This window comes from Protopterus annectens, chromosome 9.part0 (assembly GCF_019279795.1).
Source record: "Protopterus annectens isolate FY-2018-M chromosome 9.part0, PAN1.0, whole genome shotgun sequence".
NCBI lineage: Eukaryota > Metazoa > Chordata > Ceratodontiformes > Protopteridae > Protopterus > Protopterus annectens.
In genome coordinates, this window is record NC_056743.1 from 676,459,288 (window position 1) to 676,486,703 (window position 27,416).

At 38.5% G+C, this 27,416-nt stretch overlaps 1 protein-coding gene across 1 annotated transcript in view; it reads right to left on the reverse strand.

The window, feature by feature from the left end:
• The window catches only part of SKIV2L (Ski2 like RNA helicase), a 624,419-nt gene that overhangs the window by 153,984 nt on the left and 443,019 nt on the right, over positions 1 to 27,416 (reverse strand). The window contains exons 21-23 of the mRNA XM_044083274.1: positions 20,649 to 20,786; positions 12,774 to 12,878; positions 9,575 to 9,728 (exon numbers count right to left, since the gene is read on the reverse strand). Coding sequence (XP_043939209.1) covers positions 9,575 to 9,728; positions 12,774 to 12,878; positions 20,649 to 20,786 — 397 coding nt within the window. The remainder of the gene's footprint in view (positions 1 to 9,574; positions 9,729 to 12,773; positions 12,879 to 20,648; positions 20,787 to 27,416) is intronic.

Sequence of the window (27,416 nt, forward strand, 5' to 3'; positions counted from 1 at the left end):
TTGGGGGTAGCCTTTTGGGTAGGTTTTAGTAGCTGGTTTACATTTTTCCAAAATTTTTGTGAGTTGTGTTGGTATTTAGTTTGTAATGTCATGTAGTAGGATTTTTTTGTCCAGCCTAATGCATTTTTTTGCACGGTTGCACAGTTCTTGGTACTTAGGCTTTGTGTTTCTTTGTTTTTTTGATAGTAAAGCCAGACAGTGTCACTGGACTGGAGGATTTGTTTGGTTTCTTTACTGAGCCAGGGGTTTGTAGAGGTTCTAACCTTGATTTTGCGCAATGGAGCGACTGTGTCTAGGTGTTGTAGAAATGTGTTGTTGAAGTACGCTACAGCCTGGTCAAGTGGGAGGGTTTTTAGGGGGGTCCAGTCACAGTTACAGAGTAAAGTATTGAGGACTTCAGGAGAACATTTTTTTTGTGTTTCTAGTGGACTTATAGTTAGTGGTTTTGCATATGCTTGTTCTACTACGTATAAGGTATATTATGTTGTGGTCACTTAAGGTGTCTGGAAGACTGCCTGTGTGGGGGTACAATGTGGGGTTGTTAGTTAGGACCTGGTCAAGGATGGATTCCCTTTTAGATTTTTTATCTCATCTAGTTGGAATTTGGACTAGCTGCTGGTAGCCATGGAGATTTATTAGATTACTTGGTGGTTCTGATATACAGGTGAACCAATCTAGGTTGAAATCCCCCAGAATAAGAGTTTCTTGTGAGCATTTGGAAGAACACTAGGATAAGAAGTCTTCAAGGCTAGCAGGTGTATTACCAGGTGGAATATAGATCACAATTGTGGTGATGACCTTTTTAGGGTGAAGTTGAAGTTGTGAGACAAGTATGTCCCAATTATTGGGGGAGGGGTAGCAGTTTGGTAACGGACGTACAGTTAAGTTGGACTTGTACAGTAAGGCAGTTCCACCCCCTTTACGAAGTGGTCTGTCTTGTCTAATGATACTGTAGCTGGTAGGGAGAACTTCTGAGTTAGCTATGTTTTTATTTAGCCAGGTTTCTGTTAAAGCGACTATGGCTGGGGAGTAGTCTGCTATTGTGGCCTGGAGTTCAGGTATTTTATTTTTGATACTTCTAATATTAATATTTAGCATTAAAAGATTGTTGGTTTTGCTGCTGTTGTTGATCTGCCCAGGGATGAAGACAGTGCAGTTGTTATGTTCTGACATTTGTGTTGGAGCAGTTTGTGTTGGACAGGATGGATTTGGGCCTGGGTTGGGGTGGATATCCCCACTTATGGTGAGCCTGGTATTAAAATGGTGATACAGATGTTGGAGTTTGGAACAAAAGTAGTAAGACTGTCTAGTAATATTTATAGGAAGGAATATTTTGTTAACAACTATTTGCACTTTTCTAGTACAACCCCACCATACATGAAGAAAAATATACCTAAGGGGCAGATGATCAGGGCCTTGAGGCTGTCTACTAATCAGGAGATTTTTTTTTGGGTGCAGTTCGTGAAATAATAGTATTTTTTATGGATGGGGTTATAGTTATAATGTTCTTAAGGCTGCTGCAGATGAAATTGTAGAAAAAAATGAATAATACATTTCCATCTGTATTGTCTGTTGGCATCAGACCTCTCAACAATACCAATTTACTTGGTTTTTACCGAGTGTTGGGGTCCAAATGAAGGGGTGCCACGATTCCAGAGTGGCACCCCTTCATTTCCAATTTTTTTTCTTTTAGTTTTATTAATTTTTTCAAAGTTCGCGCTGTTAGAGCTGACGTCATCATGTGTGCGATTACGTCAGCTCCGTCAGGGCTATCAGCCAGTTGGAACTGAGCTCCTTGAGCTCACGTCATCATTTCTGGCAAGCGGGAAACATTTGGATCAGCAGCAGCAACATGTATTATGCATTTATCGGACCATTTTGGATTTGGATATAGCAGCCGCACGAGCGAGCAACAAGCGGGAGTGGATTTATTTCAGCGAGCAGCTGCAGGACTGTTTTATAGCAGCCGTGGATTTATTTCAGTGAGCAGGACTGTTTTGCAGTTGGATATAGCAGCTGTAAGAGTGAGCAACAAGCAGGAGTGGATTTATTTCAGCGAGCAGGACTGTTTTATAGCAGCCGCATCCCGCATTTTGTGGCAAGCAGGTTTGGTGTGTGTGTGTGTGTGTGTGTGTGTGTGTGTGTGTGTGTGTTGGGGGGTGACTGATGGTGTTTCTGTGCTTGTTGTTTGTGTTGGTGGTAAAGTTTATAGCTCTATAGAAGGAGGTATATGTTTGTTTAAGGCACAGAGGTCAGTGCTCAAGGTCCCACCTTGAGCTTAGCAGATAACCACATATATATACTTACACTGAATTAATGTTAAACTGTTTTGTGGGACCAGAAGGTCAGAAAACACCAAGTAAAAAATATTTAAATTTAAAATGGATTATATAAACAGCCCAAGTAAATATAGTTCTCATTGCTAGGTCCAACTAGTGTCCTGAATAATAAATATCAAGAATATTTAAGAAAGAGGAAATTAAGAGGTTTTACTATTTAGGAAGCTTGTAACAAAAGCTCATGTAAGCACCCCAACTAGAGGTCAATATAAATACAGACAAGAAAAATAGCTTAATTATATAATCCTCCAATTATAAGTCCTCAAGGTAATAAACAAGTACTAGGGAGCAAGGGCTCACCGGACCATAATACAACAAGAAAGGCTCCAAAATATAACAGAAAAAAATGTGTGTGTGTGGTACAGGAAGGTCGTAGAGGTTAGCAGCTTTGAATAAACAGTATTCTAATCATTTAATTTAAATAAGTTTGCCATGCAGTACAAAAATAACAGCTGTAAAATGAAAGAACTAAGTAACCCAGAAATATTATGATATATTATAAATGTACTGCAAACAGTTGCTAAGAGCTATAAACAATTAGTGTATTTCAAAAATGGCAACTCCACCATCCAGATATGTCTGTGGTTGGCATATTATAGCAATAACCCACGCCTGGGTGTGGGTAATGTGGGATTTACCCACGGTTGGCGTGGTTTGGTCCAGAGGGCAAAGCCCTCGGGACCAAACAAAGACAACCATGGGTAAATCCTGCATTATCCACACCCAGAAGTGGGTTATTGCTATTATACTATGACATTATTTAAGAAAAGAAATAATTACTTTTCTTAAATAATGACATTGTATAATGCCTCTTTGCTGCACTTCCGCAGCTGTCTGGTATCCGCGGCAGTTCTGATGTACTGCGCATGCCTACGCAGTACATCAGAGCTGTGGCCAAAAGCAACGGAGAAAGCAAGATCTCCGTTGATTTTTACTGTTTCGCTATGTTAAATGGGTTTAACATAGCAAGACAGCTTTAAAATAAGCAACGAGGAGATGTCCGTTGCTTATTTTAAAGCTGTCTCGCTATGTTAAACCCATTTAACATAGCGAGACAGGTTTAAAAAAAAAGCAACGGAGAAAGCAAGATCTCCATTGCTTTTTGCACACTGTGTCGCTATGTTAAAGGAGTTTAACATAGCGAGACAGCTTTAAAAAAGCAACGGAGATCTCAGTTGCTTTTTTTAAACCTGTGTCGCCATGTTAAACTCTTTTAACATAGAGAGACAGTGTTTTAAAAGAGACTTATACTAATGGAAAAAGTCCGGGCAACCGGACCTTTTTCCATTAGTATAAGTCGATGATAACGCACGCTGGCCAATCAGCATGCATGTTTTGGAATATTAATGGGGGGTCATGGTATAATATGCCATAATCACTGTCTGTGAATGCAGAAGGATATGGGATGTGCAACAGGAAGTCCCAACAAATTAAAAAATGCACACAGCTCACTTCATGATAAGCACACACAAAGTGGTTTGCAGAACTAAGGTAGCTCGCTGCAATGAATGTTTCTCATGAAAAATCCAGAATAGACCACAGACTTCTTTTAAATCTGTTTGTTGAACAAATACTAGATTCATGATACTTCCTTTCTGTATGAGTTTTAGAATGTGATTTTGAAGAGACAGTTAACAGATGGTAAGATAGGTGGAATGGACTGTGATAGGTAGACAGCCAGTGCCTGTTGTGAGTTGCTGAGCATTAGGGAAGGATTGAAGTGCCTATGTGAGTGAAAAGCTGTGTGAATAGTGCTTTGTTGGAAAACAAGTCAAAGTAATTTAAAGCTTATTTTTGTGTAGGGCCAGCTGTATTATACAAGGAATATAAATAAAGTCAGGAAGGTGTATCAAAGAAAAGAACGCATGTATGTTTCTTGTTTTGTGTGCAAGGGGCCAATGATTTGAAAACAGCCCAAAGGTAATCTTTATCCACCACTGGCCAGATGTATTTTCTTTGGATGTGGTGTGGATTTTAATGCTGTTTGAATGAATGTGAGTTTCAAGGACAGAGAAGCTTTAATGCCAAGTCTATTTTCATTGTGCTTGTTTAGGAGAGGTCTGTTAGTGTTTGTGCACTGTTTTGCTGCAAAACGTACAAATAAAATCCAAATCATTGTAGAAGTAAAGCAGTATGCTATGCACACATTAGTGTTTATGGTAAATGGGGAGAAATTGCCAGTTAATGGGACATTGGAATGGCTGCAGGGGGACTCTGGTGACATATTTTGGTTGCCTGTTCTTCAGTTTGCGTTTGAAAGTTGGTATCCCACAGTTCCATTGGAGGGTGGGGTTACGCAATTATGCATGCAAATTAGATGTTAATCAGCATACAGATTTGTACCTATTTTTCATGGGCCTTGTCCAGATTTTTGATGATTCTAGGTTGAGAGGTATGGTTGGCATGCCTAATGAGAACAGGGTGCTAGTTCCTCTGTTTCTAATAATAAGACAGATAAAGGTTATACTAATATTTTTTGTCTATGCATGACTGTGGATGATTCAAGTATTAGATCTACTCTTATTCAGAAGTGGAACATTTTTAAGGCTGATTGGAACATTATTAAAATAGTAAGTAATGAACCTAGGTTTATAGTTAAGAAATCTAAGTGTTTAAAACAATACTTAGAAACAGACAATATTAAAGCCAAGACTGCTAAGACTGACAAAACTCTTGGCATCTATTAATAAATGTGTTATTTGTAATATGTGCTCTTTTATCTTGCAGGGTTTTTCAGTACTTTTGTCTCCTAGAAATAAGCACATTATAAGTAACAGTTATTTTAATTATGATTCCACTGCTATTATTTATACTGCAATCTGCCTAACTGTCAGTCTTTAAACACTGTGAAATCAACAATGCTCTTTATAAACATTCTACGGTATGTTTAGATTTCAAACAATTTAATTTTTTGTGTTAGATTCAGTCCCTAGGGATTTTTATTTTGTCTTATATTTATTGTGAAAGTTCTGTCCACTCTGATTTTATTCACTTAGTTATTTTTATTATTTTGATATAAAACTGGTAAATACAACTGAGCCTAAAAACACAAACTGTGTGCCTTGACACCTAATGTATGCACACATGTGTATGAGCACATACGTTCATATGTGTATCTCTAGATGTGTGTGTGTGTGTGTGTGTGTGTGTGTGTGTGTGTATGTATATGTATGTATATTTATAGAGAGAAACAGATTTAAAAAAACAAACATACATATTTTATATATATATATATATATATATATATATATATATATATTTATACACACACGCACATTATATATGTATATTTTTATAACTGTGTGTATGTAGGAATTTATGTCAGTATATCGTGTATATAGCATAGGCCGCAATGGTGCAGCGGTTAGCATTGTCGCTTCACAGCAAGAGGTTTTCCGGTTCAAGTCTCAGCTGGTGTGCCTTCTGTGCAGAGTCTGCATGTCCTCCATGTGGTCAAATGAGTTTTAAAGATATGCAGGTAGGTGCATGTGTGTGGGTGTGCCTTCTTTGAAGGTTGGGCGCTGGACTGGCAACTTGGCACCGTAAAACATGGCTGCCATTCAATCTGTGGACCGGTGATCCGCTGTGGCGACCCCTAACTGGGATAAGCCAAAAGACACTGCTTTTTTATGTCATGCATATAGCATTTGAGTGTTTATACCTATGCACAAATGTGTGTATGTACATATGTTAGTCGGTATGTATGCATCTATATGCATTGCTAGGTATGTGTGTACATGACTATGTACGGATTCCCTTTCCCAGCTTGAAGTTTCAAAGCTTCAAACTGCAAATGGTCAAGACCATAAGACCGATGTTTTGAAACTTCGAACATTTGGAATAGAGATAGCCGTACAGCATGGAACTGGAAATTTACTGTTTTCCTCACTGTAGTGCAATCTCAGATTTGGTATATTTATTTATCAGTGGGTGTGGGGGTGCAGGGGGGCTTGCCACCTGCAAAAATGTAAAAAAAAAAAAATTTTGTTTTTTATTTTTTTTTATTAAAATTTTGAAGTTTTAAAACTTTGTTCTTATGGTCTCGCCCATTTGCAGTTTGAAGTTTTGAAACTTTAAGCTTGTGAGGTAGATCCATATGTGCATATACATGAATGTATGTGTACAAGTCTGCATGTCATGTCTATGTACGTTATGTATGTATAGATTTGTATATACAAGTGTCAATGAATGTATCTGTGTGTGTGTGCACTTTCTGAAGCCGGCATCGGTGACTAAAACTGGCCCCAAAACAAGACTTTGATGCAATAATTACATATTGGTAAAATACTTCATTTACCTTTTGCTGACTGGGCTAATCCCATTAGAGCATTGACCTTTTTGAAAGGGAGAACCTAGGATGTATTTATACTTACTTGTATAGAACACTGAGGAACTTCCCCTTCTCTTTTCCAAACGTGTCGTGGGATCTTTTACATCTACAAGATGAGTCACTCCCCTAATGCTACACTGCAATGCCAATAATAGAAAATGAACCCAAGCACCTGGGTGGGAACAGAATCCACAACCTTCTGATCTTCTAGCATCAAAGGCAAGCATGCTACCTGTTGAACCACTAACAATTATTTACTTGTTACATTACAAACATTATGATATTTCTGTCTCCATTAAGGAGCATGGCAACACATTTGGTCAATTTACCACTAAGAGCTGCCATCGCTAAGGGCAATTTGGTCTGTCTTAATACGTGATGGCTACTTAGTACAGCTGCAGAGACCCAACAGTCTATTAATTTCACAAATGACATTTATACTGTTCATATTTTTGTACACATTTCTGGACAGGAGCAGGCCAACATAACAGGTAAGGTATGATTTCTGAAGATGGCATCACTAAGAACAAATCAGTCCCAAAATGTGAAATCTATCAAGCACATCTGCAAAGATGTAATTGCTCACTTACTTGTCAGATTATTGATATTTTTCAGTTTTGTCAATTTCTCTCTCTCTAAGGGAACTTGGTAAGATGATGGGTAATGTATCATTTTGAAGCTGGCACCAGTAAGAACACACTGGCTCGAAGATATAACTTGTACATAGCACCCTCAGCCAACCTCATTAGGTCTTGTTGATAGGCCTGAGATTGGAAGCTGGTAGGGCAAGACTGAGGTAAGGAGAGTGTAGTCTATGGGCGACCTCAGCAATCTCCTGATGACGCAAAGAACCGTCATCAGGTTTAGAGTGGTCATCAGAAACCAGAACCTGTGAAGTGGCCCTGGACCCAACAGACAAGCTAAGTCCTTCAGCTTATAAGCAGATGGTCTCATAGGAATATGGGACTCTGGACGGGCCTCGATAGAGGCCTGCACCACAACTTCATTTGCAGAAGAGGGTTGTGAACTCACCTCACCTTCTTCCACAATCGCAAGCTTAGGAGGGTTGGTCAATGGCAAGTGAGCAATGTCTGAGACCCTAAGTCTGAATTGCTTTTCTTTTTTTTCGCCTAGGGAGATCAACTTCAGCTTGACCACTGGATAACATGGTAGGCAAAGGCCCTGATGACTCGTTAAAATGTTTAGCTAGAATCTCAGCCCTACGCTTGACAGTTCTCCTATTAAAGCAAGCACAGAACCAACAGTTAGGCATGTCAGGTTCTGGGTCTAAACAAGTCATATGAAAAGAATGAAAGTCCTGGTGTGGTATCTGTCTGCCATAGCAGAGACAGTTATTAACTTTCCCTGACAATAGTCTCAAAACACATGAGAAGTTCCCCATTGGGGTGTTTAGCTTTAAATGTCTTCTTCCTCTAGTGCGGACTGACCAATGCACTGACTAGCACTCTGCTTCAGGCTCCAACAGCAAAAAGAATTGAGGTCATGGCACTGCAGACTTCCTTTATACTCAGACATAGTGACATTGGAGGAAGGGAAATCTTCTCTGGCAGTCGAGCCAGCCAAAGGCTTCCACGGAAGGAAATCCCACAAGTCAGGACTGTAACAGTGAAACAAGAAGGACATAATGTACATAGTACTGCTGCAGAGTGTGATTAAGAAAATGGCTACATTTTTCATGTTTTTTTCAAATCTCTGCAAGACAGCGTGGCAACACGATGAGTGATGCATCAATCTGAAGCTGCCATCAGTTCAAGCAAGCTGTCTACTAACACATGACCTCTAACAATTACAGCTACAGAGGTATAACAATTTATTTGTCAGACTGTGAAAATTAATATATTTTTCATATTCTGTAATTTGTATGGGAGTATAGTTAGGAATGGACATGGTATAATTTTGAAACTATCATCAGGAAGAAGAAAAACGAACACCAACACATGCTATTTATACAGAACTCCTGTACAGGTATAACAGTTTATTTTTCAGCTTTGTCATAATTCTGCCGTTATTTTTCTAAAGCAGCACCACGATGGGAAAATCATCACTCTGAACCCGACATAAATAAGAACAAAATGCATCAAGACATGAAATGACATAACAACACATTTGCTCTAAGACATGGTTTCTATACGGTACACTTGCAACATAATATTTGTCAGATTATGAATATGATGATTTTTTTTCCTAATCTTTTGATCAGTATCTTTGTAACAGAGCATGGCAACACAGTGATTGAACTATCATTTTGATGCTGAAATCTGTGTGAATAAACTGTCCAATGACACATCACCTTTAGCTAGTGCTACTGCAGAGACATAACACAATTTTATCAGTTTGGAAAGTACAATATTTTCCATGCTTCTGTCAATATCTCATGAATGAAACTGTCAGAATGCTTGCTGAGGCCCCATTTTGAAGCTGACATACACACAAATAAATTATCTAGATACTAGGTATTTAGATGTTAACAGTTGTTAAGATACTATCACTTGTTTTAACACGTATACAAAAATGTGTACAAAATCTGTGGTTATTTCCAGTTATAAACTCAGACTTCTGAAATGCAATGAAGATCTGTGTGTACTGAACAATTCTTATATTTACATTTTTGTGTGGCTGTTACAGTTCAAGAGATATGAACAATTGCTTCAAGTATGTTTGTAGAAATAGATTCTCTGAAAAATATCTCCAGGCGTACCATTATTTCTATGTGAAAAGCTAACAAGCAGCATTTCTAGGTTTCTTTGGGTTGAATGCGTTAAACAATTCTTAACACTATTTGCACTACTATACTCTATTTCTGATTAGAAAAATATACAAAAAAAATGAAAGGCTACCTGAGAAGAATAATGAAGTGGAAGCAAAATATGTATATTAATGTTACCTTCAGGTAGGAAGAGTTTTTGTGCAACAAGATCCTCTGGTAATAAAGCTTCTGATTTCCTCTGTGGGACAGATTTACCCTCATCTTCTCCTTCTTGTCTCTTCTCACACAGAACAAGAGTAGTAAAGGTTCGATTGGTAGAATCTGTGGAAACCTAACAGCGAAAAGAAAAACAGGGCAAAAAACAAAATGCTAAACGTTAGAACTATAGAGTAGTTTGAACCACTCAGTCCACAAAATGTTTATCATGGAATTACTATAAACTAAATGTGAAAAGAAAGAATGATGAGCTTGTCAAGAAAATTAAATTCATACAACTTAAAACTGAAGGGGTGATACTGAGTTTATGCCTTGGAATGCTATAAATAAGTCATGTCTGTTGTCAGTTTCATCTTGGAGAATATGGACTAGACTGAGCAATGGTTAAATCAAAAGTATCTCAAGCCTCGGCTAATTATGGGCTTCAAATGTCCTGCAGCTAATGGAGTATGGGGGTGACAGCTTGGTGTATATGCTAAGGCATGCAACCCTGGAGTGATCCACAAAGCCTGTCTGACATTTTGTGAACAAATCCAAGATGTCTTTGAATAACAGTACTATCGTCTGAGGCACACCACTCCGATATGCATCTAATTCCGCCACAGAACCATGCTGTATTGGTTCAACCTTGGTCTCCTCATATCTGGACTAAGGTGACAGCTTGGTGTATATGCTAAAGCATGCAACCCTAGAGCAATCCACAAAGTCTGTCTGGCATTTTGTGACAAGATCCAAGATGTCTTTGAACAGCAGTACTATCGTCTGAGACATATCACTCCAATATGCATCCAGTTCCACCACAGAACCATACTGTATTGGTTCAAACTTTGCTCTCCTCACATATGGACTAATGTAATGCCTTTCTAACTAGGGCTTTCTGCCAAAAATCAGATAAGCTGTAGCTAGCGCACAACCCCAATGCTCAACTTCTGACAGGTACTTCTCAGTTTGAACATACTACATTTGTCTTCATGAGTGTGTACTACCTACCTATACTTTCACATGCTGTCTGCATGGTTCTGATTCCTGTGCTCCTAGCTCTGTCTGGAGTCTCCTAGAATTAAACCAAATACCATTTTCCTAGGTGATTTTTATTATCCAACTACAGAGTGGGAACCCACACCTCCATAAGTGCACATGCACAGAGATTCCACAGCTTTGTTAATACAAATCACTTGGAACATTTAGTCGGAGTGTCCACTAGAGGTAACATCATCTTAGACCTTGTTCTAACAAATGTGGGAGCATTTTGCACCATTCTCTAGCATATCATCATTCCTTGTTAGGTCTGACCATAAAGCAGTCTCTGTCAATATAAAATCGAAACCAGGGGATCCCTCCATCCACAGCTCCTTTAGAAACTTTTCTAAGTCAAATCTACTCCTATGTGATTCAGTGGCAAATCCCCACCAAATCCAGAAACCTCTGCTATATATGCAGAATCTTATACCTCCAAATTGTACCAGTGTGTAAACAACTGCAATGATGCAGCAGTTCCCTGCAAAAACAATCGCACGAAAAACCCCAGAAACACCCCTCCCCAGGTAGAACTATAAGATGAACAAGCTATACAACAAAAGGAAAAGAATTTTGGCAAAAGGTAAGGATGGTCCCACCAAAAATGATAGAGCTCTTGGCATTAAATTAAACAAAGAACTCAGGTGCTTTATTAAATCCAACAAAGCCAAATTTGAGGTGAAAACAGCCACCCAGGCTAAAGAAAATCACAAGGCAATTTTTAGTTATGTTCTCCATCTCAGGAGAACAATGCAGCAATGTGTTGAGCTGGTCATGAACAATGTTACCTTCACTGATACTGAAGATACAGCTAACCCACTGGCTGATACATTAAGCTCAAACTTTACCCCCTCAATCCCCCCCCCACAAAATACCCCAAACCGATCCCCCCTCCCATTATCATACAAGACCAAGTCCTAAAAGAAAGATCTAAAGCAGAAAAGCCTAGCCTACAGTTTCACATAATGTAGGATGCACAGCCAAAATTCTTATGGGTGCCTTATAAATGGCATCTCATGTTCCCTGTTGGAGGCCTGTGCAGCAGCACCTACCAAAGTTCCACTGTTTGCCTCCAAAGTGGTCAGAAAAGGAAGAACTCCAGAAGAAACCATCTGAGGGAGTGCCATCACAGAAAGCATAACCTTGCTGAGTTCAGCACCTGAAAGGCCTCACACCTCCTGCTGCAGGTTCTTTACTGACCATTTTTTTAGCCACTACATCCTTCTGTTTCTCCATATGTTTCTTTGTAATTCTTTGGCAGACTTTCTTTGCTTCAGGCCAATGGAGGAGGGCTATCCCTATTTTTGGGCAGATGACCCCTCCACCCACACAAACACAGACTAAGGCCTCAGTATGATCTGACAAACTATCATCTTTTTTGTAAGGAGTGCAGTGCTCACATAAGGAAATCTGATGTTCCTTCAATAGGCAAAATAGAAACAGCACTTGGCAGCCTTGTGATATATATTTGCCTTTCTCAAGCACACTTATTAGTTACCTTTTCTGTGAACGTCAGACCTTGGAATGCTAGACAAAATTTTTCAGGCAATTTCTAGTCTAGCTATCGGGAAAAAAATTGACAACTCCAATCCGTGGCAATACCAAAAATGCAATTAAAAGGTTCACAAACTGAGAACATACTCTCTAGAGATAACTACACACACGACTCTTGCAGCAAAACTGAATACGGTACAAGTTTCTCCTCCTTTTAGCCATGGTCAGAGTAATGTCCTAGACTGCATGAAAAGCATAGCTTGCTGAGGACATCTATAAGTGCTCTATAAGACAGCCTGCTTTGCAATGCTTTGAATAATACTTTGAGTTACCGTGCAAAACCCTTTACTTGTATAGTACTGTTAATACTTCACAGGTATCTCCTATTTCCCCCTTTCCCTGCACATTTACACAGAAGGCAGAGGCAGCTCAATAGGCTTTCTTGAGTTACTGAGCAGAACCTTTTCTTACAGTACTTCACAAGTACCTCCAACTTCCCCCTAACCCAGTGGGCACATTTATGCAGAAGACTGTAGCACCTCAGTAAGTTTACAATGGTGAAACTTCATGAATCATTATAAAAAAAAAAAAATACAAGGAAAAGTATTTATCTTTGTTTCCTAAAGAAATGATTCAGTAAAATGCTCACCTGCAGAATGATTCCCAGTGCATGTTTGTGCTTGTCATTGTCTATGATGACCACTCGTCCCACTGATAACGCCTTGACACCACTGACCGATTCCATGATCTTTTTCTAAAAAGGGCAATAAGAAAAGTTATTTTAAAAACAGGACCTTCACTATTATAATGTAAATAGGTCTCCTTACAAAAGTATGGCATGTCAATGCAATGAAGGTCAAGTTCACAAGTCACAACAATGTAGAAAGTGTTGAGTTGCCACCAACTGATGAATGCATGTGACTCACATTGCCCACAGAGGACTAAACAAACTTTATGCGTTACAGCCTATTATTTAGTGTTGTAGGATAAGTTATGCTTGGACTGCATAAGACAAAGAATACCCCAAAGAGGAGACTTTATGCATTACAGCCTATGATTTAGTGCTGTAAGATAAGTTATGCTTGGACTGCATATGACAAAGAATACCCCAAAGAGGAGCTTGCATCTTTCAAGCAAATGACATGTTTGTTTTTTTTGGTCTAGGTGACCATGCCTGTGAAGGCTCCAAACTTGGGAAGATGAAAGTTCTTCAAAATTATACACAAACTCTTCAAATACATAAATGTATGCATATGTGGTTCACAGTGATGGAGACATTCAAGCCACAACATACACAATGATGCCTTAACTCACTCAGAATTTCCAAGTATTACAGGGGTGATCAATGGGCAAAGGCAGCTCTGTGCAGGTGAAGGTTGCCCAATTTAAACATAAACGCTATTTTAAAGGAATGCAAAAAGGTAAACAGACAGCAGGAAATGTAAGTGGACAGTAAAACATTACAATATTAATCTGGCCACTGGTATACAACACTGTGTGACATACAATGCTGACAACTCAGTTTGTAGTAGTAACCTGGGAAATGGCTGAGATGGTGAAACACTGATAAGTTTGTGGTCACCACTCCCTTATAGGAAGGGTCTGAAGTTCTGTATGCCTCCTGCCTAAGCAGAGCATCTATGTTTGATACCTAAAGCAGGTGTGTGAAGCAGCAGTGACATCACAGCATGCCTGCACATTACCATCCTGCTTTTCTTACATGGTGTACAGCAAACAATAGATACAAAATCAAGTGTTCAGTATGATAAACTGCTCTACCATTGATATGATCCTAAACTTTATCCACAGAGGTCGAGAAAGTACAGTAAACGTATTCATCATAATCACCACTGTATGAATTATACATTTTACTGTTAATGACTAGTGTACCATCAAATGCTTTTGCAGACGGTCAAAAGGGTAAAGCTTCAAAGATACCTTAACTACTTCAATGAAAGATCTAAATGAAGAGAACAAATATTTACTATAAAATAAAATAAAAACTTAATGATAAACACCTTAAAAATACTGACAAGCAACCACATCAAACATAGTAAACAGTCTTAACAAGTACATATCTAACTATGCACTAAAGATCACCAGAACCACAAGGCAAACAGTATCAGGAGGGTGAGAATCTGTTCCGCAGCAATGAACCTATTACTTAAACACAGACTTATGCAGTTTATTTTCACAAAATTGTACTACTGTCATAATAAGAATCATTGCTGCAGGATTTGTATATCCGACTGGGTACCAAGCACTTTGTCCTCAGCCAGAGCCATAATTACAGTAGGGCTACTTGGGTGGCTGTCACAGGCATAAGCTTTTAGGGGTGCAACTGCTAAGTGCCAATGGTGCATGAGTACAGTATTGACAATGACTTACGAAGCCATCATAGGTTCATAGGTTAGTATTAGGCTACCTGCCCTTTCAGGCCATGTTAAGCCTAGCCAGTTACCCCATGTGAGAATCAAACCCTGCACCTTGTGTCTGTAAAGTAAACACCTTAACCATTAAGCCAACCCCCCTTTCCAGCTGAGAGCACACTTCTTGCAGCATGTAGAACACAGAGCTCCCTAACATGCAAGAGACAAATAAACTTTAAAAATCTTAATGAGTCTTCCCTTTCTACAGCAAAACCATTACAGACACTCATGAGGTCTTGTCCACCTCTTCAAGGCCCAGTGAGAAGAATTCAATACCTGAAGAAAGTCAATAGGCAAATAATTTTTCTTAAGCCGTCTGACCGACAGTCTGGTGCAACACTGGCTTCTTCAGGGATATGAGCAGCACCAGGAAGAGTGTGGTGGTCTTCAATTTAAGCTCATAGGTTGCAACCAAGTCAGAGCCTAGACTCTGCTCTGTGTGTCAGTCAGACAAGGCCATGACCTCCTAGGCACTGTTCAATGGCAAAACAGACTGACAGTAGGTGTATTCTACTCTGGCCTAGTGTGATAATACTCTGAGAAGGAATCATAGAGGACTTCTACCAGGCTGTGCTGGATCTGTATACCCAGGACTGCCTCACAGAAGTGACATTTCCATGGAGTCCCTGGAAGGTGCTACCTAGATTCAGCTGTCCAGGTAAGGAAACACAGACATTCTTCTCCTGCAAGGATTTAACCACTACAGCCAGGAAACACAGTAAGGACTCGGGGTGCTGAGGAAAGCTCAGATGACAACATTTTGTACTGAAAGTGATGCCTGTCCAAAATGCAAATTCAGAATCCCAGGCATGTAGCTCAAATACTAACAAGAAAAGACGGCACATATGTTCATTAACACCATTCGGGTGTCCTGTGGGAAAAACAGCATGAGCTCCTGCAATGTGACCACAGCACAACAAATGTAAAAAAATATGTACATGCAAGTCTCTGAGGTTCAGAATATGACATAACTCACCTAACCCCTTCAGGACCACAAAAAAAAAAAAAAAAAGAAAATCCTTCAACCCCCTTAAAACTGAGCAGTCTCTAAAGGTAATGAGAGAAGGACAGTCCAGGTCTTTCCCAAGAGCTCGAGTTAAATGAGCTGTTCTGTCAAGTACAGTTCTCTCTGATGGTACTCTTGAGTTAATTTGTTTTAGCGTGAACATGTATAAAAAAATATCAGGTTCTTGGTTATAACTCTCCAAGCTGGGTTAATCTCCAAGAACCATCCCATTCCCATAGGCAGTCATAGCCCAGAGCCAGTATTTTAGCATAGTATCAAACAAGAATTTCCTCTTGGATGACTTAGATCATATTGGGGTGGGAATTTTGTTTGATTTTTTCACAGCTTTTCTCACACGGCAAGGAGGCAACTTTCTGTTTTGGAATTGTCTCTGCCTAGAACAGGAAGATCTGGAAGTGTAAGGAAAAAGAATGCCTTGATAAGGCTGGAGGAATAGCACCTTCTACTCCAAGAAAAGGACATCCAGGGATCTTGCTACCAAGCTCCTAATTAAGGGAAGACAATTTCAGTTTGGCTGCACTATCTTGGTAAGGCATAAACCACAGTCGATAGCCGCAAGCAAAGCATCCTTGCAATCATATTATGGCTGAATACATGATTAAGTGAACCTCTATGTTCTTTAAGCCAAGGCTCTGGGAGATCATTAAGCTTTCAAAAACTCTCTTCATCAAGGGAGACTGAAACAAATGAAGGCCTTATGACCAAACATGAGAAAACAGTAAACTTTTTGCCACACTTATCTAAAGTTTTGGACTCCTGGTTCAGCAGTGAAATGGCAAAATATCATGGTTTGAAGAAAATGTGCACATAATAAACGTCATGCAATGGATACTTGAAAAACTGTTTTCCCACTCAGACAGAGGCTTATAAAGGGTGACTGCCTTCCTGGTGCCCTGAAGGGGGAAAAAAAAGTGTTTCTCCAGAACACTCAAATAGTTTTCCTGATGATTGGTTCCAGAGAGGGTAAAACCTAGGCAAACAACTCTGCTAGGTATTTCTGAGGGGGAGGGAATAGGGGCTTGAAGTTACTCTAAGAGGTTTGTCATAATCTTGAGGAAAATGTGGAGGTCATTAACAGGAAAAGTAGAGGGCATTGTGGAGTCATTATACTTGTCCACCTCAGAGTTAACAGTCCCTGGGTCTTCTGACTTTATGCTCATAGCAGAGTATAAGGCAGTTCTACGATACCAACTAATCATGGGGGGGTGCAGCTCAAATGTGGAGCTGTGCTTGACATGCACCACGTGATAGGGACCAGGGAACTGGAGCATCCTGAACAGAAGCCAGCACCAGACCCTGCTGCAAACTGTACTTCTTGACAGTGTGATTCCACACCTTTGATGGAATCTCATATGAGGCAAACAGCTGTTTGATGTCTGGACCGTGATGTGTGAACCCTGGACCACAACAGGCCAATAGACCCTCCCCTTCCAAGACCTGCCACATGAAATGGGTTTGGGGGCTGTCCATACCTTTCAACCTGTATGGTACAGTGCTTTTCCACAGGACACATAATATAAATCCCTCCTCACCTGCATCATTTCTACTTTGATTCTCTGTTCTCACCTGCAGGTTTCCTCTCATATGTACCAGTAAAATGAATTCACATTTGTTTTTCCACTCTTTTAATAATATTTACATATTACTTCAATTTCTATGGTATTATCTATCTACTGTGATTACTCTATGACTCTTTGTTTCTGAATTTGTATTTTTTTTGTGAATTTCTTCATTCAAGCTGTGCCTGCATATGTTCTGCTGAGAACAATTAAACGAATAAATAAATACATCTACAGACATTAAAAATAAGAACAAAGGCCCATGGTAGGAACATCCAGCTAAAATCAGGACATCTAATTAGCATAACATTTGAATATCAAACAGCATGTAGCTCTTCCCACTTCCAGAAAGAATGTGAGATGCTACTCAGAAACGCGCGTAAAAAAGAGTGACAACAGTGATGCAAAATATAACCATATTATCAGAGACAGTATAAATTGACTTTAACGAACCATATATGCAAAATTCTACCACACAACATCATCTATTTTTGGTTTGAGAAAAAGTGAGATGTATAGTACGTGTGTGCCTTCTTTAAATTAGTGTTGCTACTAGTATGCTGGTCATGTAGTGTGGCATTCTACATACTATACAGCTTCAAAAATCACATGTGATGGGGGGCTTCAGAAAATGGTGTGAAGAGATAAATTATGCCTGAAAATAGGGATATACTTCCAAAAATAGGGACTTTCAGTGTAAGGGTATATCAGGCCTAAAAATAGGAACAGTTCTCCAAAATAGGGACAGATGAGAGATCTGGGGCTGTTCCAAAAATGTGAGACTACGGTACAGATTTTTGCCAATCTATAATCAAGCAAATCAAGTACTGCTTCTCAGGATCAGGACGGCTAATTTATTTATTTATATTTTTCAAACTGATCCAAATAGGAGCTAGGTGGGGTAAGAACTCTAAGATGTACAACAGTGGCGCCAGTGGCTGAGGAAGTGCAATATCCCCTTATTACCTGCATCAGTGAAGTCGGTGTGTGTCATAATATAATGGCAATCATATAACTAATAGGCATGAGGTGCTGTGGAACTGGCAATTGGCACACAATCATTATATAGCAAAAACAAAAAAGTGCAAATGTGGAAGAAGTGAGTGAGTACCATCTGGATAGGGTTGCAGACAAAACTCTCTAACTATACACACCTTAATGTGTGACTTTTGGTCTTCTCTGACTAGACTGGGATATTGGATTTATTCCTGAGGCTTCAAACACAGCTTTCCCAATAGTCTTAATCTAAGGAGCTCATAATGGCTACTTCCTTAGTCTGTAGGCCAACAATTTCTCCTTTCTTCACCTCTGAGTAGCCAAGTTGATGTTCTGGCACTTATGGTACTGTCAGTGCTGTTCTCTTCCTGAAGAAAATACAGGCAAGGCTGAAACAAGTGTTTGCTGGTAATCTGGTAGTCAAAGACACTTATTGTGGTTCAGACCTTAGGTATATAGGAGAACAGGGCATAACAGGAAGATGGATACCTGAATTGTGCGACTGGCCGAGGAAAAACTGCCAAGCTCTGGTGGCACATAATACTTGTACAGACAGACATGTTACATTAGGACTAACACTGGTATAGCTGCAATGCTGTCCTCAAATGTGGAATTTCACAAAATAAATGCAGAACTGTGACGAAAAATTTCAATAAAGGATCAAGGAGAGTCCTGCATTACAGCAAAATGTGTACACCCTTCGACAAGTAAATATGAAAAAAATATCTAACCTCCTAAATATCACAGCTAAAAATATCTAAACACTAAATATTGACAAAACTGAACTTCTACCATGGAAGGCTATATACCCTTTTTCCACAGCTGAGCAACCTCAGAGTTGGTATACATTATTAGCAAGGTGTGCAGATGTGCAGAGAGGACTTCCCCGCTGCAAAAACACAGATTTTGGATGCAATTTGGTATTGTCAATATTTAGTGCTTCGATATTTTTCTGTTGATATTTAGACTACAAGATTAAGATTTAGATAATTGTGAGTACACACACACATATGTATGTATATATTGGTTTAATGTATTTCATTGTATGTTCATTACATCAAATGTTTCAAAAAGAAGTATTTTATCGAAATGCCAGTTCATCACAGGATGACGCCATTTGCTTAGCGGGATTGATACACACTGGGGAGTGTGATTTTGCCTTTTCCCACTGTTTTGCAATCTTGGATTTTTTTTTTCAATTTAATGAGTTTTGACCATTTGTAGTTGATGCAGTGGGTTGGAGATGTAGTGAAAGTTAATTTTATATTACATGCAAGCTCACACAGACATTATGTATATATATATATATATATATATATATATATATATATATATATATATATATCTATATACATATACATACACACAACACAGGTACATACAACCCCACACACGTTTATGTAGAACATGCGTGGTTTTTAATATTAAAGAACTCAATGCACAGGAGCTTGAAAAATAAGCACTGAACACCTGAGAATGAAATGCTTAATTAAGCTCAATTTAGAAAAACTGTGAATCTACACTTCTAAATCAGCAATATAGCCTGTCAAAAGATCACTATTACTTTAATAAAAAATGCAATGGATTACTCAATAACACTTCTGTGGGAATCAGTCTCCTCTGCAAATATTCTTATGTATGAAGCTATGCTCCACCTCCATCCTCCCAATTTATTCAGACTCTGAGTTCACACAAAGTTTGGCAAACAGGATCATCTGCTTTTGCTAGAAAAATCTCCTTAGTGACTTGTTACTAATATGTGATGTTTTACAGCTATACAGTCCCAGATAGTCCTGTAATTAACTGTACTACAGTGTGGGGATCATTTGATTTTAAGACCGTTATTTTTTAATTCTTTTAACTAACTACTTATATTTCTGAAATAGTTTAATAAACATGTTTAAACTTAAGCTATCTATTGACAGCTTTGCATTTAAACATTCTGTTTAAAATGGTCAGCTATCTGAATTTTTAATATCTTCAAAACATGCATTTTAGTATCAACATTTTGTGTTTCATGTTTATACTGTTTAAGGGTTCAAAATATACACACACAAACATATATTGAACAAAAACTAATATAAAGGTTATAAATAGGACATCTAAGCTAAACTGCAGCTAAAACTGATGGTATAATCATATCACCAAATTCACCCTGTGCTCATAATCTAAGAAGAGGAGAATTCCAATTCCATTTCTTAAACCAAAATCTCAGTGAAAATTTTGTTTTACAAAGTCTGAATGAGGAAAAAATCCAGAAAACTGCTGCAAGCTTTGCTTATTCAATTATGCTTTTATGGCAGGTTACAACTACTCTAATTTTTATGATGTTACATCTTTCACAGAAGACTACAGAAACTAAAGCTTCTCTTTCAGTGTGTTAGGGATAAAGAAACATTTTTGTCTTTCACAATTTTTTGTAACAGGTATAGGGAAACACTGGGTGCAAACAGCTGACAAAGTGTTTTAACTGTCAACAGCTATACATCTACAGCAAAAGTTCATTTTTTTACCTGTAATATAGCCCGTGCATACTGAAGCTCCTGTACAGTAGTGTAGTAGCATTCAAGGTCATTAAGTTGTCCAGTAGTATCCACCTCATCCATGCCAGAAAGAATTTGGGTCAGTTCTGCAATCTTTTGCTCAAAGACCTGAAACAAAAAACATTTCAGGGCAATATAGCAACAACTTATTTAATGCAGATTAAAAAAAATGTAAGGTGAAACAAATAAAAAGAAAGAAAGAAAGAAAGAAATGCAAAAATGAAGTCACAAAGGCAGTGCCTTTTCAAACTAAAATGTGTATAGGTTGTGAGTAAACTGCATTTCTCAGGTGTACACAACACTATTTTGAATTCCACACCCTTCAAGGGGAGTGGGCTAAGACGCTAGTTTACTGAATACAGCAAAACATTATGAATGAAGCTGTTACACTCAACCTAGGTCTGCTCGCCTGCTAATTACAGTCACCTGTTTTTGTTGACTGGTTAGTGCCACAATGCCTATTTATGGAATATCTAGGCAAATCTCCCATGCCTACCATGCAAAGAGCTTTGTGCCCTTCACTCCGAACTTAATTCAGCACCCTCAAAGGCTGCACAGCCTCAAGGGGAGCTATGTATTTTTTTGAGAGAGACCTAACAGGACTCAATGGACTGAACACATGTCCACATAATGTTTCATAAACTAAATTATAAATTATATGCTCCTTTGCCATTCTAGTATATGGATCTGGTGCTAAACAGGGTTTAAACTGATTTTCTGATGTACTAAACAGGATTTAAACTGATTTTCTGATATTTTTATGTAGTCACCATTTTTCTGTCCGTTGTTGCTTCTGATTCCTCTCTGCATTTGTTACTTACAGTTCTAAGCAGTATTTCATTTCATTTTTGTCCATTTTTTGATACTCCACCCTGTCCTTATTATTGCAGTTACAGTTACTTGACATTTGACCTGTAATATCAGTGTAGTGGTTTCGGTAATTGCAGGAAACACTGATGGTAGCAGAAACATCAATGTGTTCATTGCAGACAGCATGCCTGACATATCAGGCTTTCCATTGGCAGTGGCAACGGTCCTCTGCCAGCACGTGTATTCACTAGACACCTCTTACAGAAAATAGGAAAGGACCACTCTCCACTTACTTTCAGCTTCTGGTCTCCTTTCTACTTGTGTAGCCATCCATGTAATAAGATGATGATTTTCCTTTGTAGTTCAGCATGTTGCATTTTATACTACTAGCCTGTATAGATTCTACTCAAACTGAATTCTTTGGGACAATTAGGTCATTCTAGCTCTGAACTATGAAGGTAGACCAGAACATCAAGGTAGTATAGCAATGCTTTTGGGCATGTTTATGGTCTACCTAAACTGGGGTAAGTGCATATGGTACTACTTTTTAGGGACAGAAATATGGCATTGTTCCCCACTTACCAACTATCCATCAGTGAATTTAAATGCTATTATACCATGACCCCCCCATTAATATTCCAAAACATGCACGCTGATTGGCCAGCGTGCACGTTGTAAATCGACTTATACTAATGGAAAAAGGTCCGGTCGCCCGGACTTTTTCCATTAGTATAAGTCTCTTTTAAAACACTGTCTTGCTATGTTAAAAGAGTTTAACATAGCGACACAGGTTTAAAAAAAGCAACGGAGATCTCCGTTGCTTTTTTTAAAGCTGCCTCGCTATGTTAAACTCCTTTAACATAGCGACACAGTGTGTAAAAAGCAACGGAGATCTTGCTTTCTCCGTTGCTTTTTTTTAAACCTGTCTCGCTATGTTAAATGGGTTTAACATAGCGAGACAGCTTTAAAATAAGCAACGGAGATCTCCATTGCTTATTTTAAAGCTGTCTCGCTATGTTAAACCCATTTAACATAGCGAGACAGGTTAAAAAAAAAAAAGCAACGGAGTAAGCAAGATCTCCATTGCTTTTTACTGTTTCGCTATGTTAAATGGGTTTACCATAGCGAGACAGCTTTAAAATAAGCAACGGACATCTCTGTTGCTTATTTTAAAGCTATCTCGCTATGTTAAACCCATTTAACATAGCGAAACAGTAAAAAGCAACGGAGATCTTGCTTTCTCCGTTGCTTTTGGCCACAGCGCTGATGTACTGCGTAGGCATGCGGAGTACATCAGAACTGCCGCAGATACCAGACAGCTGCGGAAGGGCAGCAAAGAGGCATTATACAATGCCATTATTTAAGAAAAGTAATTATTTCTTTTCTTAAATAATGTCATAGTATAATAGCAATAACCCACTTCTAGGTGTGGGTAATGCAGGATTTACCCATGGTTGTCTTTGCTTGGTCCCGAGGGCGAAGTGGGTAAATCCCGCATTACCCACACCCAGGCGTGGGTTATTGCTATAATGCATGCCACAGGACATGCTTGCTTTCTTTACCTCAGGGGAATATAAAAAATGAACAAGCATATTAATCTGTCTAGTTCCAACCTCAGCACCACAAGTGTTGAGGAAATAAATAAAGAAAAAAAAGCAGAGAAACTAGTGGTCTTGAAACTTCACTGATGAGCTCAGTCACAATAATTCCCCCAAATCATGAAAACTAGCTAGTGCTCCTAAGCAACAAGCCTTTATTCATCACAGACAAGCGATCCTCAGTAACAAACATCAGAAATATTTTACAATGTTAAACATATCATCTTTTATATACTTAGAAGTAGGTGTGGAAAATACATGTATTGTTTAATTTTAAACCAGCCTATTTAAGGCAAACAAAATAAACAGGGCCGTAAAAACAGCATTTTAGAACAACAAGTACCAATCCCCACACCCCACTACTGATTAGGTCAAACTAAATCCTAGCTAAGGAAAACACTACCTAAAATCACTTTCGGCCAACTAATGCAATAAAGCCTTCATCAGGTCTGTAACTAAAACTAAAATCATATAAATAGGTAGATAAGTAAAAAGAGTTAGCTAGATTGATACAAGAAAAAAACACACAGCTACCTAACCATAAACATTAGCTAACTAGAACACTGTAAATATATATTTGTCTAATCATACCTAGTATGTATGCATGTATAAAAGTTATTTATAGCTCAGAAAAAAATATTTAGAAAAAAAATAATTTCAGAAAAAATATTTTATTTACAGCTCAGAAAAAATGTCAGTGCTTTGCAGTTAAAAAAGTGTCATGACAGTTTTCGTGTCTACAGATCCAAAAACATCTTTATTCAATGAAAACCAGTAGAAAAATCACAAAAATAGTGGATGAAGTAAACTAGTAATGTATTAAAGTCTGCAGGTGTGTGTATGAACTAGCTTACTTCATCCACTATTTGTTGTGGTGAGAATAAGAAATGATAATAGCATGAGACAACCATTTGGAAAAAGTATCTTTTGACACAGGTTACCCATTCTTACTTTCATGAGAAATGGACAACTGATGCAAAGGTCTGAAAGACTTTGTTCTGTCAAAATACTACCCGAGTTGGCTGTGGACAAGCAAAGTATGGAGTATCCTTTCTCCCTCATTTTTGGATTCATGAAACAAAACTGAGAGATTGACAGTATAGCTTAAATTAAACGTGGACACCACTTTAGGCATAAAAGAAGGATTAGTCCTCAGTGAAACCCTGTCTCTGTGGAAAATGTGATAATGTTGACTTCCCATAAGAGCTTGCAACTCAGATATTCTTCTTGCAAAGCTCAGAACAATCAGTAAAACTATGTTTACACTAAGAACCACGTCAGCCTGATGAGCAGGTTCAAATTTAACACAAAATTAAGATTCCCAAGGAGGAGCCACCATTTATTTTGGAGGTCTGTTATGCAAAACCTCTTTCAAAAACACTCTGACATGATAATACATCGAAAGAGGGGGATCCAAGGGCAGACATATTGAAATGGCTGAGAAATGCACCTTGATAGAGGAGCAAGAATGACCATAGGACAGTAACTTACACAAATACTGTAAAATAAGAGAAACACTAGCCTTGAATGGGTGCTGGTTATGTTGTTTGCACCAACTAGAAAACCTTTTTAACAAAAAAAATCTTTATTAAATTATCACATATGACATAAACAATCTTACATTTATATAAATGAAAAACAAACATTGACACCACTTAAGTTGAAAACATTATGTATCAAAGACACCATTGAAACAACTGTAGTTGAAAACAGTTGGAACAAATTCTAGATTACTTTCTATATATTATGTGCATAATATTGACATCTGAGCTTAGATTCATATACTTCTAAGCCATATAGGCTAAACAATAGGATATTTTGATTCATTCACCTTTTGGCCACATTTTTATAATATGATTTTGGAACGATCTGGTATTGCTGCTGTGTCTTTTCCATGAGTGACTTGTGCTGCGCAATCTGGTGTTTCACTCTCAAGTGTTTAGTATACAATAATTGTACTTTTACTATTGAGTGTACCCAAGAGAGGCCAAAGGTGGCTTCAGTAGGCAGGGACGCAGCTTGGTTTGGAATAATATATTTATTTTCCTTTGAATTTTCAATTTTGGGCTGTTATTGTCCCTCCTACCAATATTATACATCACATGATATTCTTTTACTGACGTAGTTGTTGTGGCTATTATTGTCAGTAATTTATTCAGGGTTTGATCCAACGGATAGATATTTGAATAAATACATATCCAATTATGGATCTTACAAGCTTGGTAACAGGATTATCAGCTGACAGGGAAGACCTTCGGGCATTTGGCCTTGGATCTTCCTCCCAAACTATCAATATTAATGATGATGTACCCAATTCTGAATCTGCTTGTATTTCAGCTTTTGAAGGTTTATTCAATCAGCTTCGCATTCTTAGATCTAACATCTGGCATTCCAAATTGTTCAAGGCATACATTGCCAAAGGCATAACCCCTCGGGGTCTGAGAGCACGTATACATATGAACATATCAGTAATATAAAAAAACAAAAAGTCTTCCAATGCACTTTATAAACACCAACTTATACATCCTACTGCTAGGTTCTCATTTTTAATCATTGATATTGTAAAGGGCAACAGATCCAATAAAATTGGATGGCACTCCATTTTAAATAATAAAGAGAAAAAGTGGATTGTGAAACTGGGTGGGTTGTTCCCACCTGGTTTGAATGAACAATTCTAGGATGGACCAATAAGCTTTGAGTTGAATATATTTATTGTTTAATTGAATACCATTTCTTTTTCCTTTTGCACTGAAGAAGGCTGTGGAATTTTTCCGTCCGAAACCGGTCTGTTTTTAAGGAAATAAAGTGAATTGATACACAGTATGCTGGCTCTTTCTTCTTTTTTGGGATTCTACTATGTTCTTATGAGCTGTGCATTTGCCTTTCGCGCAGGAGTGCCTTTTTGACTGTATCAAACACACCCCTGTTCTTGTGTGAGTAGATACATTCTGTGAGGGTGCTTGTAGTACTTGCCCTGGCAACTTCTAAAAAAAGGAAGAACCAGCTGCCGGGGCCAGAAGGGAGTCACCACAATGATCTTGGGGGATTCCTTCTGAATCTTCAGAAGTACCCTGGTCATCAATGGAAAGGGTGGAAAATCATACAGGAACAGTCCTGTACAAAGGAAAGGAAAAGGCATTTGTCCTCCAGGCCTCCTTGCATGCAGTTCTGCAGCAGAATTTTGTCAACTGATTGTTCAGAGAGGAGGCAAAGAGGTCTATACTTGAGGAACTCCCCACAGATGTATCAAATCTTGGAAAACCCCTGATCTAGCTTCCACTTATGAAGGACTGCCTCTGTTTTGCTCAGCTCATCTGCCACACAGTTTTACTCTGATGGGATGTAGGGTGCCTGTAGAGGGAGATTGTGTTGTAAAGCTATATGCCATAGCAGCATGGGGGAAGCCTGTTTCCCCCTTGCTTGTTGAGGTAACACATGGCTGTGGTATTGTCTGTAACCACTTGAAGAGGTCCAGGGGAAGAATAATAATTCAGAGGATTAAGTAACTTTATTACAGCAAGCATTTCTTTTATATATTATGTGCTTGTGTCTATTCTTGTCGTCTCAGATACCTGGCACTTTTTTCCCTCCTGACACTGTTCCCCAAGTGAAGTCCTACGCATCTGTGATGAATGACCTCTTTGGAGTGAGACATATGGATTTAAAGATACATTCCTGTCTTCACCAAAGTGATTTTTCTTCTGACAAATCCCAGAACTGGAATTTGAAAAGATAATGATTTTGGCACTGAGACCAAAGAGACTTCAGCTACTACTGTATCCTTCTCATGTAGAGTCTTGCCAGGGATATCATGAGAATCAAAGATGCCACAAGACCCAAAATCCCTTGTGGAAATAGAAGTCTGAGTGGAAAATCCTTACAATAGATCTAGATATAGATCTATCTTTTCCTGTGGAAGAAAAACTTGAAACTGAGGTTTCCAGGAGACACTCCAGCAACAAAATCCTGTGTGATGTAGTCAAAAAAGATTTTTGAATGTTTTCTTGGAATTCCAGCTTGTGTAAGATATCTCTTACCCATGAGAGAGACTCCTGACCTTTGAAAAAGACTGCAAAGGTAAGCAAGTCATCTAAATACGGAAAATGTAGAAACCCTATAGCCTGAAATGAGCTATAAACAGAGAAAGACACTTTGTGAATACTCTTGGTGCACTGGATAGTCCAAAGGGTAAGACAGAGTACTGATAATGTGATCCACACACACAAAACCTTACGAAATGCCTGAAATCTGGATGAACAGGGATGTGGCAATAAGCATCATCATACTTTTACAAGGAGCGTGATAATTCAAAATTCTGAAAAATCAAAGT